Genomic DNA, 14,611 nt, shown 5'->3' on the forward strand with positions numbered 1-14,611 from the left:
ATAGTGAGCGTATGATGATTGAGAGTTTTAATGAGATTTCCTTAGATTTTACTAAATATAACATTTCTATAACATCACGTGTCATCTAAAATAAACTTTAAGGCAATCCAAGACATTTGCTTGTGGTTAGTTTTTTCAAAATAAAAATAACAATAATTTAATTTTGTAGTTTTTATTTCTTTCCGATATGAATTTTTATAAATACACTGAGGCTCTAAACATTTAGGCACGATAGGGAAATCATAAGAACAGTCTTGAGGCACGCAGTGTAAACATGTAAGTATTGCCGTGGGTTTACATTATCAAAACATCTCTTAACGTTAAATAAAATTTGATTGTTTCGTTGTTTCAGCAAAAACCTACAGTTAATTTAAACACTACAATTATAGATATCTAGATAATAAAATATACTAATAATACATATTAATTTTATGTTTATACCGAAGTTATTTTTTAAGAAAATAGTTGAGGTAGTTAAAACACTGATATATGTCGATAGAAACCTGCGATTATAAAATATCTCTTATATAATATATATCTCTTATATAAATATATTACATGATTGTAAATTATGATCTCTATGCTGTTATTTATTCAATAAGTACATAAGTTGATGCTTTGTCATATATAATATGTTGGGTTATTTCAGGTCAAATTTACAAATTGTCACCATGCTTTATTATAGACCCAAAATTTAATATATCTAAGAATATTTAATACAAAACGATATTTAAAATAGAGTAAACCTATATATAAAGTTTTAATAAATTAAAATACAGTCTTAATCACAACCATCAGATGATCTGTTGGAAAAAGTTTGTTGATTTATAAATGATTAATTCAAATATATAATAAAGTTACAGACAGTATTTGCACAATATATAACATGTACTAGATATTTTATATATTTATGAAGTATATGTATATAATAATATATGATTAACAGGAACAATAACAGCAAATTGTCATATTAACATTTTAGATATGTATTTGGATAAAAATATATATTTATTATTAAGATTTATCTTACACAGATTAACTATTAAGTAATAATTATCTTATATAAATTAATAAGATGGTGAATACACTCATACATTAATGATAAAGATAATACAAAGTACCACTGATATTTTTAAATACTACTACTAATAAAATTGTCCATGAAATCATTTCATAATACAGATAAAAAAATTAATACAAAATATCTGTCATCAACCTGCCCTTATACCTATGGAGGGTCGGCACAGTATGTACTACTCCTCCATACATCTCTATCAGCCGTCATATCTAAATTTACCCCCTTCTTACGCATATCCTCTTTTACACAATCCATCCAAACTTTCTTTGGTCTTCCTCTACCTTTATAGCCATCCACATTCAAATATTTGTATTTGTATTAATTTTTTTATCTGTATTGTATGTTTTAATGTACATGATATGATATGTTTTATGTTCTGATATATATACATTTTTAATTTAAACTTGATCATTGATATACACCTTGGAATACTGATTTCTAAAATACATTTTCATTTTTTGATATCAAAGATTCACGCAATAAATTAAAATTATACTACAGCGACAGACTACATACAAACATTATGCTGAATTGATTAGAACTACTCCTTTAAACTAGTTTAATATAATATATATGAAGGCAAAAGCGATCCAAAACATATTTTGTTTATTTTGAAAAATACAAAATTTAATTTTTAGTTAATACTTTTTATAATACGATATTCATGTGATCAATGTATTCGCATTGTGTATGATTGATAAAGTAACATCTTTTTGCAGATATATAGTGTCTTTTTCATGCATTTTAAGATGTGTCTTGAGTGCAGTAGCCTTACGGAATGCCTGGCCACAAGTGGAACATACGAAGGGTCGCTCACCTGTGTGGCAGCGGATGTGTGAGACTAAGTCTTGACGTTGGGTAAATGCTTTTTCACAATGTGAGCACTGATAAGGTTTCTCACCGGTGTGTCTGCGCCGATGGTTCTTCAAAGTTCCAGATGCGGTGAACTTCATGTCGCAGAGATCGCAGGCATAGGGTTTCTCCCCAGTATGGATGCGGCGGTGTTTGCTCAGAGAACTCGATGTGGTAAAGCTATTCCCACATTCGTCACACACAAAGGGATGCGCACCGCTGTGCTTTCGATTATGAGCTACCAACTCACCTTTTGATACGAATCTGTCAAAATTAATACCCTATTGTTATTATCATCATCATTTACTTAACAATCCGTAAAAGATATTAAGATATTTTTATTAATCAATGTCAAAAATGTTTACTAAATGTGCAAGTTGAGTTTTAAAAATGTACTTTCAAAACTAACCTCTGTTCACAATTTTCACACTTGAAGAGCTTCAGCCCTTGGTGCCGCCGCATATGCTGAGTTAAATTGTTCTTCTGACTGAAGCCCTTGCCGCAATCAGAGCACAAGAAAGGTTTCTCTCCCGTATGTGTGCGAATGTGGTCCTTTAAGGTGGATAACACATAAAAAGCTTTGTTACACACAGGACACTGATGTCGCTTTTCCACTTTATGAGCTTCACGGTGATTATCTAGACTTTCTTGTGTTGAAAAGTTTTTAGCACAATATTCACATTTGAAACCAGTTTCTCTTGTGTGAACTGACAATATGTGGTTGTCCAAATGAGCCTGGTGTTGAAACTCTCTCTTACAAGTGTTGCAAATAAACTTGACACCCTCTTTCACTTTGTGAGTCTTCATATGTGCAGTGTATGAATGCTTATAAGTAAATCTTCTCAAACAAAGTGAACAACTAAATTTATCCGCAGGATGTGTGTTTTCAATTTGATGCATACGAAGATGCATTTTATATCTCTTCAGAGATATAAATTTAACATTACATTTTGGGCATACTGATTCAACTTTTTCATCACTTTTTTTCTCTTTTACCTTACGTGTTCTTGTTGTTCTAATAGTATTAAAAGTTTCCTTACAAATTTTCTTATTTAAATGTTCTTTGTATTTATCACAACTGTCAAATATAGCCTCACACTTACACTTATATAATACATTTGAGGTAGTAACTTGCTCTGTGACTTCCGCTTCATCCTTTGCATTACAATCTAATATTGGACATTGTATATCACCAGTGCTGTCTACAAATCCAAAACCTTCATTAATCTCATCTTTAGGTTTAAATTCTATTTCAATGTCGTTTTCTAATCCACTATTATTGTATGGAGATGTATTTGTTGGATAATCAGAATCCTGTGTAATGGCTTCGGTTAAATTTACATCTTTTATTAGCCGGTCATTTGCAAAACTGTGACCATTTAATACATGGGACTCTAAGCGAAGTAAATCAGAGAATTTCTTAGAACAAACACTACACTGATAAGGTTCATCCATACAAAACTTAGTAATAGACACTTCTTTAGTAGATTTATTATCTTCACTCACTGGAATGTTAATATTGCTTTCGGCATAATAAGCATCGTCTAAAGACCCTTCCGACTGAATACATCGCTTCTTGAACTGATCAAACTTAAGTATAACAGCGTAACACTCCTCACAGACTTGTTTTGCGTAATCATCACTTTCAGAAATGTAAAGATTTAATATGAAAGAAAGACCCTCAGCTATTGTCCTATCGTCGCTTTCCATTTTGCTTGTTAACAATTTCATATTTACACCTTTGCACAGACATACTCTACAAACAAGATCTAGTTTATCTATTTCAATTGGAATATCCATTTTAAAATTAAAAAAGTTGTTAATTCATCAAATTATTCATAAAAGCAACAAATGAAACACAAATTACAAACATTGGATTAAATGTCAATGTCAATATTGGTCAATTCAAATGTCACTCGTCAATGGTTGTAACGGCAACCAGAGACAAAATATTTATAAATTTTCGATTGTACCAAATATCGATTTGTAATTTTTTATATTAGCGTATTTTAATGTTGCTAAAGCATGATGAAAATAACCTAATATATTTACAATTTGAATGCAAATTATTATGCCTGTTCAACTTTCATTTATACAGGAAAATACTTACCACTATTATCAATCAACCAGGAAGAGATGAAACCGAACCGTGAAAGGTGATGATCAAGGGGTTGACAATGGAAACGACGGCAGTCAGATTGATTTTGAGGATGAAAACCTGGTGCACCAACACTACGTAAGGACTAGGTTAGGGAGATGATGATTATCAATCATGACATTTTTGAAGAGAATGAGAGATGGTAATATTTTTGTGATACAGTCTTTAGCACAGTTGAAAATTACTGTTAGGCTAAAAACATGCAGGCATCAAGACTTCTGGCGACTATCCGAGGCTTTAAACATAAACAACTTTAGATGTAAGAAAAGTTCATTTTTATTCCGACATCTCAATATACGATGAAATAATTTATAGAGATCTCATTACAAAATACACATTCACAATTAGCTAAACTCTAATGAACACATGTTATGTGTTTGTACATGTAATTCTAAATAAATACAATGTTGTAAATCTTTAGCGTATTTTTATCCCGAAATTTGTTGAGGGTAACTCAGTGGAGTGATTTTTTACTATGTAATTTTATTATCCAAACTATAGCAATTATTGCACAAAATCTATATACAAACAAACTCTTTTTTAGGCTGTTTATTAGAAAAAATTACATCAAACAACGCCTAAAATAAAATAAAAGGACTATACGGAACAAAAACGTACACTATATATATATATATATATAGAATGCTCTCTTTAGTCTCAATTGCTCAATGTATACTTTACACCAGAACTCAGTGACACTTGTGACGCACACTACTATTGTATTTATTTAATTTGTAATGCCGCCAGACGTTTCTTCAAATCTAACAACACGTTGACTTCCGGTTGCCAAACTGATTTGTCCTTTGTAGATGCTTTAAGTTTTCTAACTTTGTCGCCCTGTCGATAACAAAATAAATATTAGTTCTATACCAGATATCCATAACCGTATATCCAAGAATATCCGTATCACTTAAGATCCGCTAGTTATTAAGATACTTAATATACGAAAAATTCTTTAAGCTAACCCATTGGTCATGGTAAAGTGAAATTAAAAACAATGTCTGAATTATTTCATTTTGAAGATGACATTTATTTTTGAATTCTTAGCTTGCTCGACGACTATTTAACCTATATAATAACATTTTCAAAGTTATACCTGTTCAGTGATAGCTTTTTCTAAGCTGGCAACATCGTCTTTATTGTTACTACTGGCAGCGTTGGTCTGCGCCTGCGCGGCTGTCAGTTGCTTTTTCAACTGCAGCAACTTGTCTACTTGGGGTTGCCACACACCTTTGTCTTTTGTTGATGCTTTTAACTTTCTCACTTTATCACCCTAGGATTATTAAATTGAATGGAATTTTGAACTAATCTAAATAAAATTAAAGCTGGTTAAAAAACTAATTTAAAGTTCATGAATATATTGAAATAAAAATTCATAATTCTCACCTGTTCAGCTATAGCTTTTTCCAAGCTGGCAACACTTTCACTGGACGTAGCTGTGGCCTCTTTTGGCACAGATTTGGCTGTTTCCAGCTGCTTTTTCAGATCCAATAACTTATTGACTTCTGGTTGCCACACCGCTTTATCTTTTGTAGATGCTTTCAATTGTCTTACTTTGTTACCCTAAGATTTTTTATAGAATTAAAAAAAGTTAACAACTTGTCAATGTTCTTTAAAATCATGATAACTGTAACAATTGCGTACAAACTAAATATTATAAATTATTTTCTTACTTGTTCCTCTACAGCTGCTTCAAGCTCTGCAACGGATCCTCTAGATGGCGAAGATTTGGTATCGCCATTTTGCTAAAAAAAAATTACATTGGTATACACTAAGGATTTGATTACTGGCACGAAATCCTAAGTTAATAACTCAAAGTTTTCCATTGTTGAATTAAATTTTAAAAACCCAATTTAGCAGTAGTTTATCGTTTACCTTAGCTCTATCGCTCTGTGTTCCCGCATACTTGGCTCTCAATTTCTCCAACAACTCGGGTTCTATCTTAGAGAAGAGCGGCTCCGGCTTGCCAATAATATGACCAGCCGGCAAGTACTGCACTAATGATGGATTCCTATAAAACAAATTCATCATAAACAAACAATAAATTACATTATCACATGAATGTAATCAATTTCCTACTTAATAATAAATTTAACAGTGGTAGACGCCAGCAACAACATCAGTTGCACGAATTGGTCGCCTCGCCCAGTGCAATACCACGATCACACAGAAGACTGGCGTGAAGTGGAAGCAATTCTGCGTACAGTCTGATGAGTGTGGTCCCGGAGGTCTAATTTTATTCCTCTTTCCCTTCCCATCCCTTTTCTTATAAGGAAAGAATGGGAAGGGGAGGTGGATTTGATGGAGGAGGAGATGCATAGGAAGGTTAAATATTCTCTTTTTATGCGTCTCCTCCTTCATCAATTTAGGGTAGGCAACGCATCAGCAATTGCGACTGTCTATGGGCAGCGGTCGCTTCGTAATTTCGGCGAATTCATGAAGCCGCTTGCTCGTTTGCCACCTTGTAATTAAAAAAAAAAAAAGATTAACTTACTGCGGATTGATTCTTAATGCTACTGCATCTATATTTAGTTGTTCCCGCAGCCGACGCGCTGTGTGAGGCATGAATGGCGCTAGTAGCGCGCACAGTAGCGCCACCAACTGACAACACAGACCTATCGCCGTCGCTCCTCGCACCCTGCAAGTGTTGCCATATTTACTGTGAACTTTTAAAATGAAACTATTTAGGTGGCATTAATAATATATTACTTTACCTAAGAGATATGAGAAACGATTAGTTATTTGTGGCATCATTACCAATGACACTTACGTATAATGTTCAATCAAAAAAAAAAAGTTTCTGGATCTAAATTGTTTTTAAGCTGCGATATATAATTAAAATATCTATTAATAGTAATACTTACTTATCCTGTTCGGATCCCTTGAGCAGTACCCATGGCTGTTCCGCCTGCATGTGCTGGTTGCCGAGGCGGGAGACGCTCAGTACATGCCGCAACGACTCGCGCAGACGACCCTTCTCCATATTCTGTACATAACCTTAAAAAAATTTACAAATAAAAATAGAAGAAAATTATGCCAGGATCTCACTTAACATAAAACATCAGAATTTCAAATCTTACTCCTTTTAAACACATACTTAATTGTTATCTGATTTTTTTTCACAAGATGATAGAGATAGCATTATTTTTATTATACAGGATGTTAAAACTCAACACTATATCAACTTAAACGGTTAAAAATGTTGAAACTTAAGACATGATCATGACAAAAGGATATGAGACCATACATTTTATTAATCTTAGCTAAAAATAGAATCAAAAATAAATCTAGGATAATATTAAACATCCATATAGAAGTAAATACTTACTTATAACTTCCCTGTTGACTAGAGCAATAAGTTCTAAGTCAGCCGGAGTGAGAGTGACTTCCGGCACTTTGCCCTTGAACGAGTTTGCACAGAAACTGAGCGAGCGATGACAGAAGTTGCCTAAATTGTTTAATAGTTCAGAGTTGTTCCTATAACAAATTTTATTTTTATTATATTCCATTAAACTAAAAAAAAATTACAATACTAGTAAAATATCGTAATGTATACTTAATTTCCGTATTGAATTAAATTGAAATGAAACCGATAAATGTATATTTCTGTGTTTATTTATTTTTATAATAGAGTTACCTGGTACCAAGTTCTACCCAACTAAAACTGGAATCTGATGTTTCTGGTCGTATGCTAGTCAAGTAAAACCTCCATACATCTGAAGGTATTCCGGTTTCCTAAAATAAACAATTAATATATTATATCTGATTATGTTTTTCTCGATGTAAAATTTCAAAAACATATTTTAATTTTAACTAAAAAAACTTACCTGAGCGTCAGTCCCAAACACACCGACTCCTCTTGATTTTGAAAATTTACCCTCTTCATAATTTAAATACTCTGTTAAAAAAATTCAATTATCAATTTTTCAACAATTTATATTAAAAAAAATCTAATCAGATATAAAACACCCATAATAATACTCTTTTGTTACTTTAATATTATTTTATTTGTCCATTAACTTATGGTCTCCCATTGTTTGAAATTCGATAATTTATCAACAAAGATTTTATTTTTTTTTATTTTTAGTTTCATTTTATTAAAAAATGAAAAAAAAAAAGGGAGCGTCGGTGGCTCAGGGGTTAAGCACTGGACTTGCAATCTGCAGGTCTTGGGTTCGAATCCCGCCATGTACCAATGTGTTTTTCGATTTTCGATTTACATATGTACATTATTTATCCGACGTTCTTACGGTGAAGGAAAACATAGTGATGCAACCTGCACATATCTGAGAAGTAATTCAATGATATGTGTGAAGTCAACCAACCCGCACTTGGCCAGCGTGGTTGACTATGGCCTAGTCACCCCTAAATTGGGGTAGGCTCCGAGCCCCTCGGTGGGGACGTATAGTGAGCTGATGATGATTTATTAAAAAAGGGATTACAAAGCTTTATTTATAATGATAATACCTGTAGCAAATATATGATCGACAAGTTTGTGTCCCTCGTTGACACCGATCACTGTCGCCGGGAACATTATCACGTGGAACGGAACATTATCTTTAGCCATGAATTGATACAATTTTACCTTAAAAAAATTTATCAAGTAAGAACTAAAAAAGAAAGTTTGGTTTATATAGAAACATTGAGCGATAGTTTTTTTTTAATTATTAATTAAATAATAATAAATACTTACGTCAACATCTTTGTCTGGTTTCCACCACTTCTCGTAGTGCTTTGTGAGGCATTGAGTTATGCTCATATATCCAATTGGAGCATCAAACCACACGTAGAACACCTGATACATAAATAATAACAACTACATGAATCTTCTACACCCCTAACAATCACCCCTTACTAGGGGTAGGCTCCAAGACCCTCAGTGGGACGTGTAGTGAGCTGATGATGATGATGACATGAATCTTAAACAGTAAACATGGACCTACAGTTAAATTGGAGATAATAAAATTACAGACAGTATATAATTTTTAAAAGTTTTTTTTTTATTTTGTACACATGTATTTGGGTAGCTGGTAAGGAATAACTGATTTTTAAATTTTTTGTCTGTCTGCATGTCTGTCCAGAAAGATGCATTCGGTTTGGGTATTCTCTGGAATGACTGGACTACTTTTTTAAATCCTGCGGTGACGAAATCGCGGTTGACCTCTGCTTTATTTATGGAAACTATTATAAAATCTTTAAACTATCACCTTATGTGCGTGTTTGTCAATAGGTACAGGTACGCCCCACTTGAGGTCGCGTGTGACTGCGCGCGCGCGCAGACTGTCGCGCAGCCAGGCGCGGCTCACTGCGCGCGCAGGCGCAGACCATCCCTGCTCAGCAGAACTGATCCATGTACGAAGTGATGGCTCCAACTGAACGATATATAATGTCGGTTTAATTGATTAACCCAAATGAGAAGGCAGTTATAGTGAGATTAGAATGCGCTCTGACCTGTCCCAGTTCAATGAAGAGCTGTTCACTGGGGCGTACTGTGGGCTTGTGCGAGCAGACTTTACACCTGGGCTCCACCAGTTCAATGGCGTTGATGAGTTTGCCACACTTGTCACACTGGTCCCCGCGCGCGCTGTCGTACAGACAGCCAGGGTGTGGACATACACCTTCCACAAACCTGTTATAAAAGTCATCTTGGATGAAGATGCCGAAATTGCTGTTAAATCCACCTTCAATCGGTCTAATAGGATTTTTTCCCATTGGTTCGTAACCACAATTGAAGACATCACAATATAACAAGAATTTTGTAGCACATTTTTCGACAATTATATTTAGGAAACAAAATACAAATTCGGGAAGGTTTAATGTCAAATCATCTGTACAAATGATTGCTATCTCTGTTTTTTTTCAAAGACAATGTGAGGAATGGAATATGTTTTTGTGATGGAAACCTAATGTAACATTTACATACTAACCTATCAGCTAAGAATCTCTCACATTTCTCACAATACAGCTGTTCGACGGACTGCGTGCTGACGAAACCGTTGTCAATCAATTTAAGAAACAGCTTCTGTGCTATCCTATAAAAAAAACGAAACATTAGTACTTTCTAGGAGAGTAATAATATATAAGGAATATATCAAATTCTAAGAAGTACTCACTCAGTCTGTTCCTTTGTGCTGGTTCGTCCAAAGTAATCAAAGCCGATATCAAACCAGCGATACACAGCGTTGTGAATGTCAAAGTATTTGTCACAGATCTCTCGAGGTGTTATACCTTCTTCCAAAGCCTAAAATATATGATAAAGTTTACAATGTGAACAGATGTTACAGGTATCATTTTATTTTTATTTCTTATTAAAATAAAAGAATAATTACATTGCCATAAAAGTTAAATGGTTGTTGGGCAACTGAATTTTTTTTCGACGGTATTTGCTCTACTTTGTATTGGTACTATGGGTTCCAGGAGAGAGCAACCCCACTAGAGAATAAAAAAATTGTAAAATAGACATATATACCCAAACAGATAACTAGAAATCTACTTTTCAGCATTTAATAAAAATTTGGACCACATATTGATAAGCATTCCTTTTAGAATAAAATAACATGTTTTACTACTGTCCTCATCCCTCCCTAGATCTAGTCTAGATAACAGCTGACGAACCCCTTTAGTAATACACTGATGTTAAACATTAATGAAGTTAATGTTTCATGTATATATTTTTATTTAAATACTAGCTGTGGATCGCGACTCCGTCCGAACGTATTTAAAAAAAAACGTATTCTTCCAGACTATGTACTAAATCTGTGACAAATTTCATCAAGATTCATTGAACCGTTATGGAGATACTTTCAAACAAACCTCCATACATCCATCTAAACATTCGGATTTACAATACTAGTAAAATGAAATACCTTAGTTTCTGTGGCTGTACCGTATTCATCTGTACCACATATAAACAGTGTGTTGTAGTCACATTGTCGACAATACCTTAAAAGTGAAACAATTTAATATAACAAATCACACAGAATTCAATTATTTTAATAATAAGAAAGATAATTGTAACTGGAATGCTGGCAAAATGTATATAAATTCATCATCTCTTAAAGAAAAAGAAGACAGATATTTTTTATTAATACATACGTACCTTGCAAATATATCAGCAGAGAGAACACAACCAATAATGTTGCCAAGATGCGGTACATTATTGACATAAGGTAGAGCTGAAGTTATCAGTACGTTCTTACGATCTTTCAATGGTAACCTGAGTAACAAAGTTCAATTAAAAACATATGCTGTAATAAAAAAGATTCAACTAAAAATATATTGCAACACTTGCCCATATCCCTTAATATACTGTTAAAAGTATTACCAAGTATTACTCCAACTTAGGAATAGAACTTGTAAGTGAATTCGTCAGCGAGGAATTAAAAAATCTTAATAAGTAACCTATGTGTTCTTCCTGACTATGTTCTAGGTCTGTTTCAAATTACATCAAGATCTATTGAGCTGTTCCTGAGATACCTTGAAACAAACATCCATCCATCCATCTAAACAGTCGCATTAAAATTAGTAAGATTGGTAAAAGAGTTATTGTAATACTCAGCTGCTAAATAGAGGAAAACTTAATTATCAACTATCAGTGCCGAAGTAAGTCATTCTGTATTGGATGTATACATACACAACTTTCTCATGTTGTATTGGTGCTTGCATATTCTTTACTCCATTGATCCATCCCTCCTTCGCCGCATCCACTTCTTCCGGACTAACTCCTACAGCAGCCGGATCTTCATCTGGTGATCTGGTATTAAAGTAAAAAAGATAAAACAAATTTATTCAACACCATTCACTTTAAAAATTATAAAATAATTAAAGGATGAAAATATACAATACTAGATTTTGCTCGCGACTCCGTTCGTGCGGAATTAAAAAAAAACGCAATAAGTAGCCTAAATGTTCTTCCAGACTATGTTCTACATATGTGGCAAATTTTATTAAGATCGGTTCAGCCGTTCTGGAGCTACCTTCAAACAAACATCCATCCATCCATACATCCAAACATTCGCATCTATAATATTAGTAAGAATACTTATGAATAAAAATTATTAAATTAGTTAAATAAAAATATTACCCAATAGGAGAGACAATGCTGGCAATCTGAGGAATGCCAAGTGCTGAAGATGCTCCATACTGGTCTTTTGGTGACCATCCCCATTGCTGAACTGCGTGCTAAATAAATATTAAAATAAATAAACAAAAGGCATAAAACATTATGCAAATCAAAAAACTAATTTGAAATATTATAGTCATTACATAATCCTTAGGTTTAAAACTGTTTTTATAAACTTATGATAGTTTTTACCTGTATAGCTTTAGCAGAAGCTAAGTTGGAGTTCCATCTAACTATATTATCACAACAAGATATGTAAGTTTGTTTGAGGGCTTCATCAAAACACACGGGATACAGGGTGCTCCAAATGGAGATGTCCGCTGCTGATAATTTCTCCTGTAACAATAGAACGATTCATTATTTATTATGAGGAATTATAGTAATGCAGTTGAATTTGGTTTCACCCACATGTCAATGTGATATTAATTAAAAATATCCAATGTCGGCATTTGTTAAGATATTTTTTTTTTAACTTAAGAGAAGGGGGCAAACAAGTTGATCAATGACACCAATGGACATCCGCAACACTATAGGTACTGCAGATGCATTGCCGGCCTTTAAGGAAATGGTATGCTTGCTTCTTGAAGGTACTTAAGTCATATTGGTTATTATTATAATTATTGGAATAGCTAATGACAAATGCTGTTGTAATAAAATAAAAGTCAAAATATAAGATTAACAACCGAATCACACATACATACCCCAAGAATGTACTTGTTCTTTTGGAGTAATTTATCAAGCATTTGTAAAGAAGACTGTAGCGCTTGTCGGATATCTGAAGCTACAGACTTGCCGCTGACAATGGCTGCTACTGCAGGCTGGAGGCGTGTTGCTTCCCACTCAAGCATCTGTTGACTGAAAAAAAAAAATTTAACTGATCTGAAAATACAGCCAAAACTGGTGCTAACAACATCAAAGGAATCAGGAATATACAGTTGTAATATTCGGTTGACTTCATACTGAATATTGTTTTGTTAATAAGGAAGTTTTATAATATCCGCATACTTGTGTGTGAAGGATTAATGTTATGTTAGGCTCTTAGAAATAACAATTTAATGTTTATTTTCTGTGATTTATGATTCATTTACACTTCACTCACTAATTTTTTTATCTACTTGATTTCTTTTGAAAAATCGGTCTTCATAGAATTATTGTCATGGCTTATATGTACAATGTAATTACTGAGCTAAGTACCTGATATTAAAATTTATTAATGTTTTTTGTGTGTCAAGATCAATCAAAGTGTAATAATGTATATTTCTAAAATAAATTATATTTACTTTGGTTACATTCTTATAAATACCAAGCTTTAAGACAAGCAATATTGTAAGTACTGACAATTATATAATAATAATACTTTTGTAAGTTATCATGCTTTTATACTCCAGTTGTTACATTCTAAATACATAATAGATATAAAAACAGAGTACATACCATTGTCCATTTTCAGACAAATCCAGTGTTGGAAACAAGTACTGTACTGCGGCATTACTTGAGAAGAAAGTCAGCAAGTCATCAACTTCCAGCAATGGCAGAGCTTGGGGTCCTGTGAAAATGCCGTCTGCAATGCAAGACAAGCACTCAGTACCAGCCCCCAATTGTTAGTTTCATGCACAATTATTTTAAATTTATTTACTTTTATACACAAAGCAAAACACCAACAGTGCTATATAATGTAATCTAGTAGATGAATGTATAAATTTTGTTAACAAAATCTCACAAAGACTTTTATTTATACCATTCATTCATGGAACTTTTAACTCTACAGCAACTTACAATGTTGTCACATATGAAAGTTATTAGGCAAACAAAATATACCAAAATTGTATAATCCTACTGTGTTCACAATCATAGAAATTCGCAACTCAATCAACCATCGAAAGGTGGACACAATACTGTGTGTACATATTTTGACCAGCTGTGTAATAACATAATAATGGCTTAATAAATCGAAAATTATGATTAAAGCAACGTAAAATAACTAATATTGAACTGCGCTTTAACGTTGTAAATACAGATGGGCAAATAACTTGCACTAATTACAAATGCTGATGCAAGTAATAAATATGAAATATCTTTCAAAATTATTATTTATACTTAAGCGAATCCATGCAAAATTACAAAATATAAAATTAAGTCACCCATTAAATGTGTATGAATATTTATGGAGTTTTTATTTCATAAAAATAATAAAGAAAATCCAAATACCTTCGAAAGTAGCGAGACATTTTTCCACGCTTTTGCCCGCGAGGTGGGCAGCTATTAACACTTTTAATGTTCCGGTATTACCGATATTTGTGTAAACCTTCATTGTAATCTCAATCTACTTTATGATAAATTTAATTTAAAAAAATTCTACACATAACCTAATCACTTATAGGTTGCCACTTGTCACTGTAAC

The 14,611-nt window shown here is 33.0% G+C and overlaps 2 protein-coding genes across 2 annotated transcripts; both read right to left on the minus strand.

The window, feature by feature from the left end:
* Positions 1-1,740: 1,740 nt before the first annotated feature.
* On the minus strand, positions 1,741-3,787 carry LOC106715146 (zinc finger protein 436). Its single transcript, XM_014508373.2, has 2 exons — positions 2,340-3,787; positions 1,741-2,194 (listed from the first exon to the last, which is right to left on the minus strand). The coding sequence occupies exons 1-2, from the start codon at positions 3,728-3,730 to the stop codon at positions 1,741-1,743; spliced, it is 1,845 nt and encodes a 614-aa protein (XP_014363859.2). The 5' UTR covers positions 3,731-3,787.
* Positions 3,788-4,737: 950 nt separating this feature from the next.
* LOC106715147 (methionine--tRNA ligase, cytoplasmic) lies at positions 4,738-14,611 on the minus strand. Its single transcript, XM_045682380.1, has 24 exons — positions 14,419-14,611; positions 13,645-13,771; positions 12,912-13,065; positions 12,403-12,546; positions 12,172-12,269; positions 11,722-11,841; positions 11,188-11,304; positions 10,955-11,030; positions 10,202-10,329; positions 10,016-10,120; positions 9,540-9,717; positions 9,296-9,460; positions 8,782-8,883; positions 8,556-8,673; positions 7,916-7,986; positions 7,726-7,823; positions 7,417-7,565; positions 6,953-7,085; positions 6,583-6,726; positions 5,964-6,099; positions 5,762-5,833; positions 5,475-5,651; positions 5,185-5,361; positions 4,738-4,925 (listed from the first exon to the last, which is right to left on the minus strand). Exons 1-24 carry the CDS (start codon positions 14,519-14,521, stop codon positions 4,812-4,814), a joined length of 3,006 nt encoding a protein of 1,001 aa, XP_045538336.1. The 5' UTR covers positions 14,522-14,611; the 3' UTR covers positions 4,738-4,811.

Source organism: Papilio machaon, chromosome 19, assembly GCF_912999745.1.
Source record: "Papilio machaon chromosome 19, ilPapMach1.1, whole genome shotgun sequence".
In the NCBI taxonomy this organism is placed as follows: domain Eukaryota; kingdom Metazoa; phylum Arthropoda; class Insecta; order Lepidoptera; family Papilionidae; genus Papilio; species Papilio machaon.

What these genes read in the sequence shown, in the direction of transcription:
- LOC106715146 (XM_014508373.2), bottom strand. Translation starts at nt 3,730, where the DNA reads ATGGATATTCCAATTGAAATAGATAAACTAGATCTTGTTTGTAGAGTA. An exon ending in TGTGAAAATTGTGAACAGAG is followed by an intron (nt 2,195 to 2,339) that starts GTTAGTTTTGAA and finishes TAATTTTGACAG; the next exon opens with ATTCGTATCAAAAGGTGAGT.
- LOC106715147 (XM_045682380.1), bottom strand. Translation starts at nt 14,521, where the DNA reads ATGAAGGTTTACACAAATATCGGTAATACCGGAACATTAAAAGTGTTA. An exon ending in GTACAGCCACAGAAACTAAG is followed by an intron (nt 10,330 to 10,954) that starts GTATTTCATTTT and finishes CATATATTTTAG; the next exon opens with GCTTTGGAAGAAGGTATAAC. An exon ending in AAAAAGCTATCACTGAACAG is followed by an intron (nt 4,926 to 5,184) that starts GTATAACTTTGA and finishes TGTTATCGACAG; the next exon opens with GGCGACAAAGTTAGAAAACT.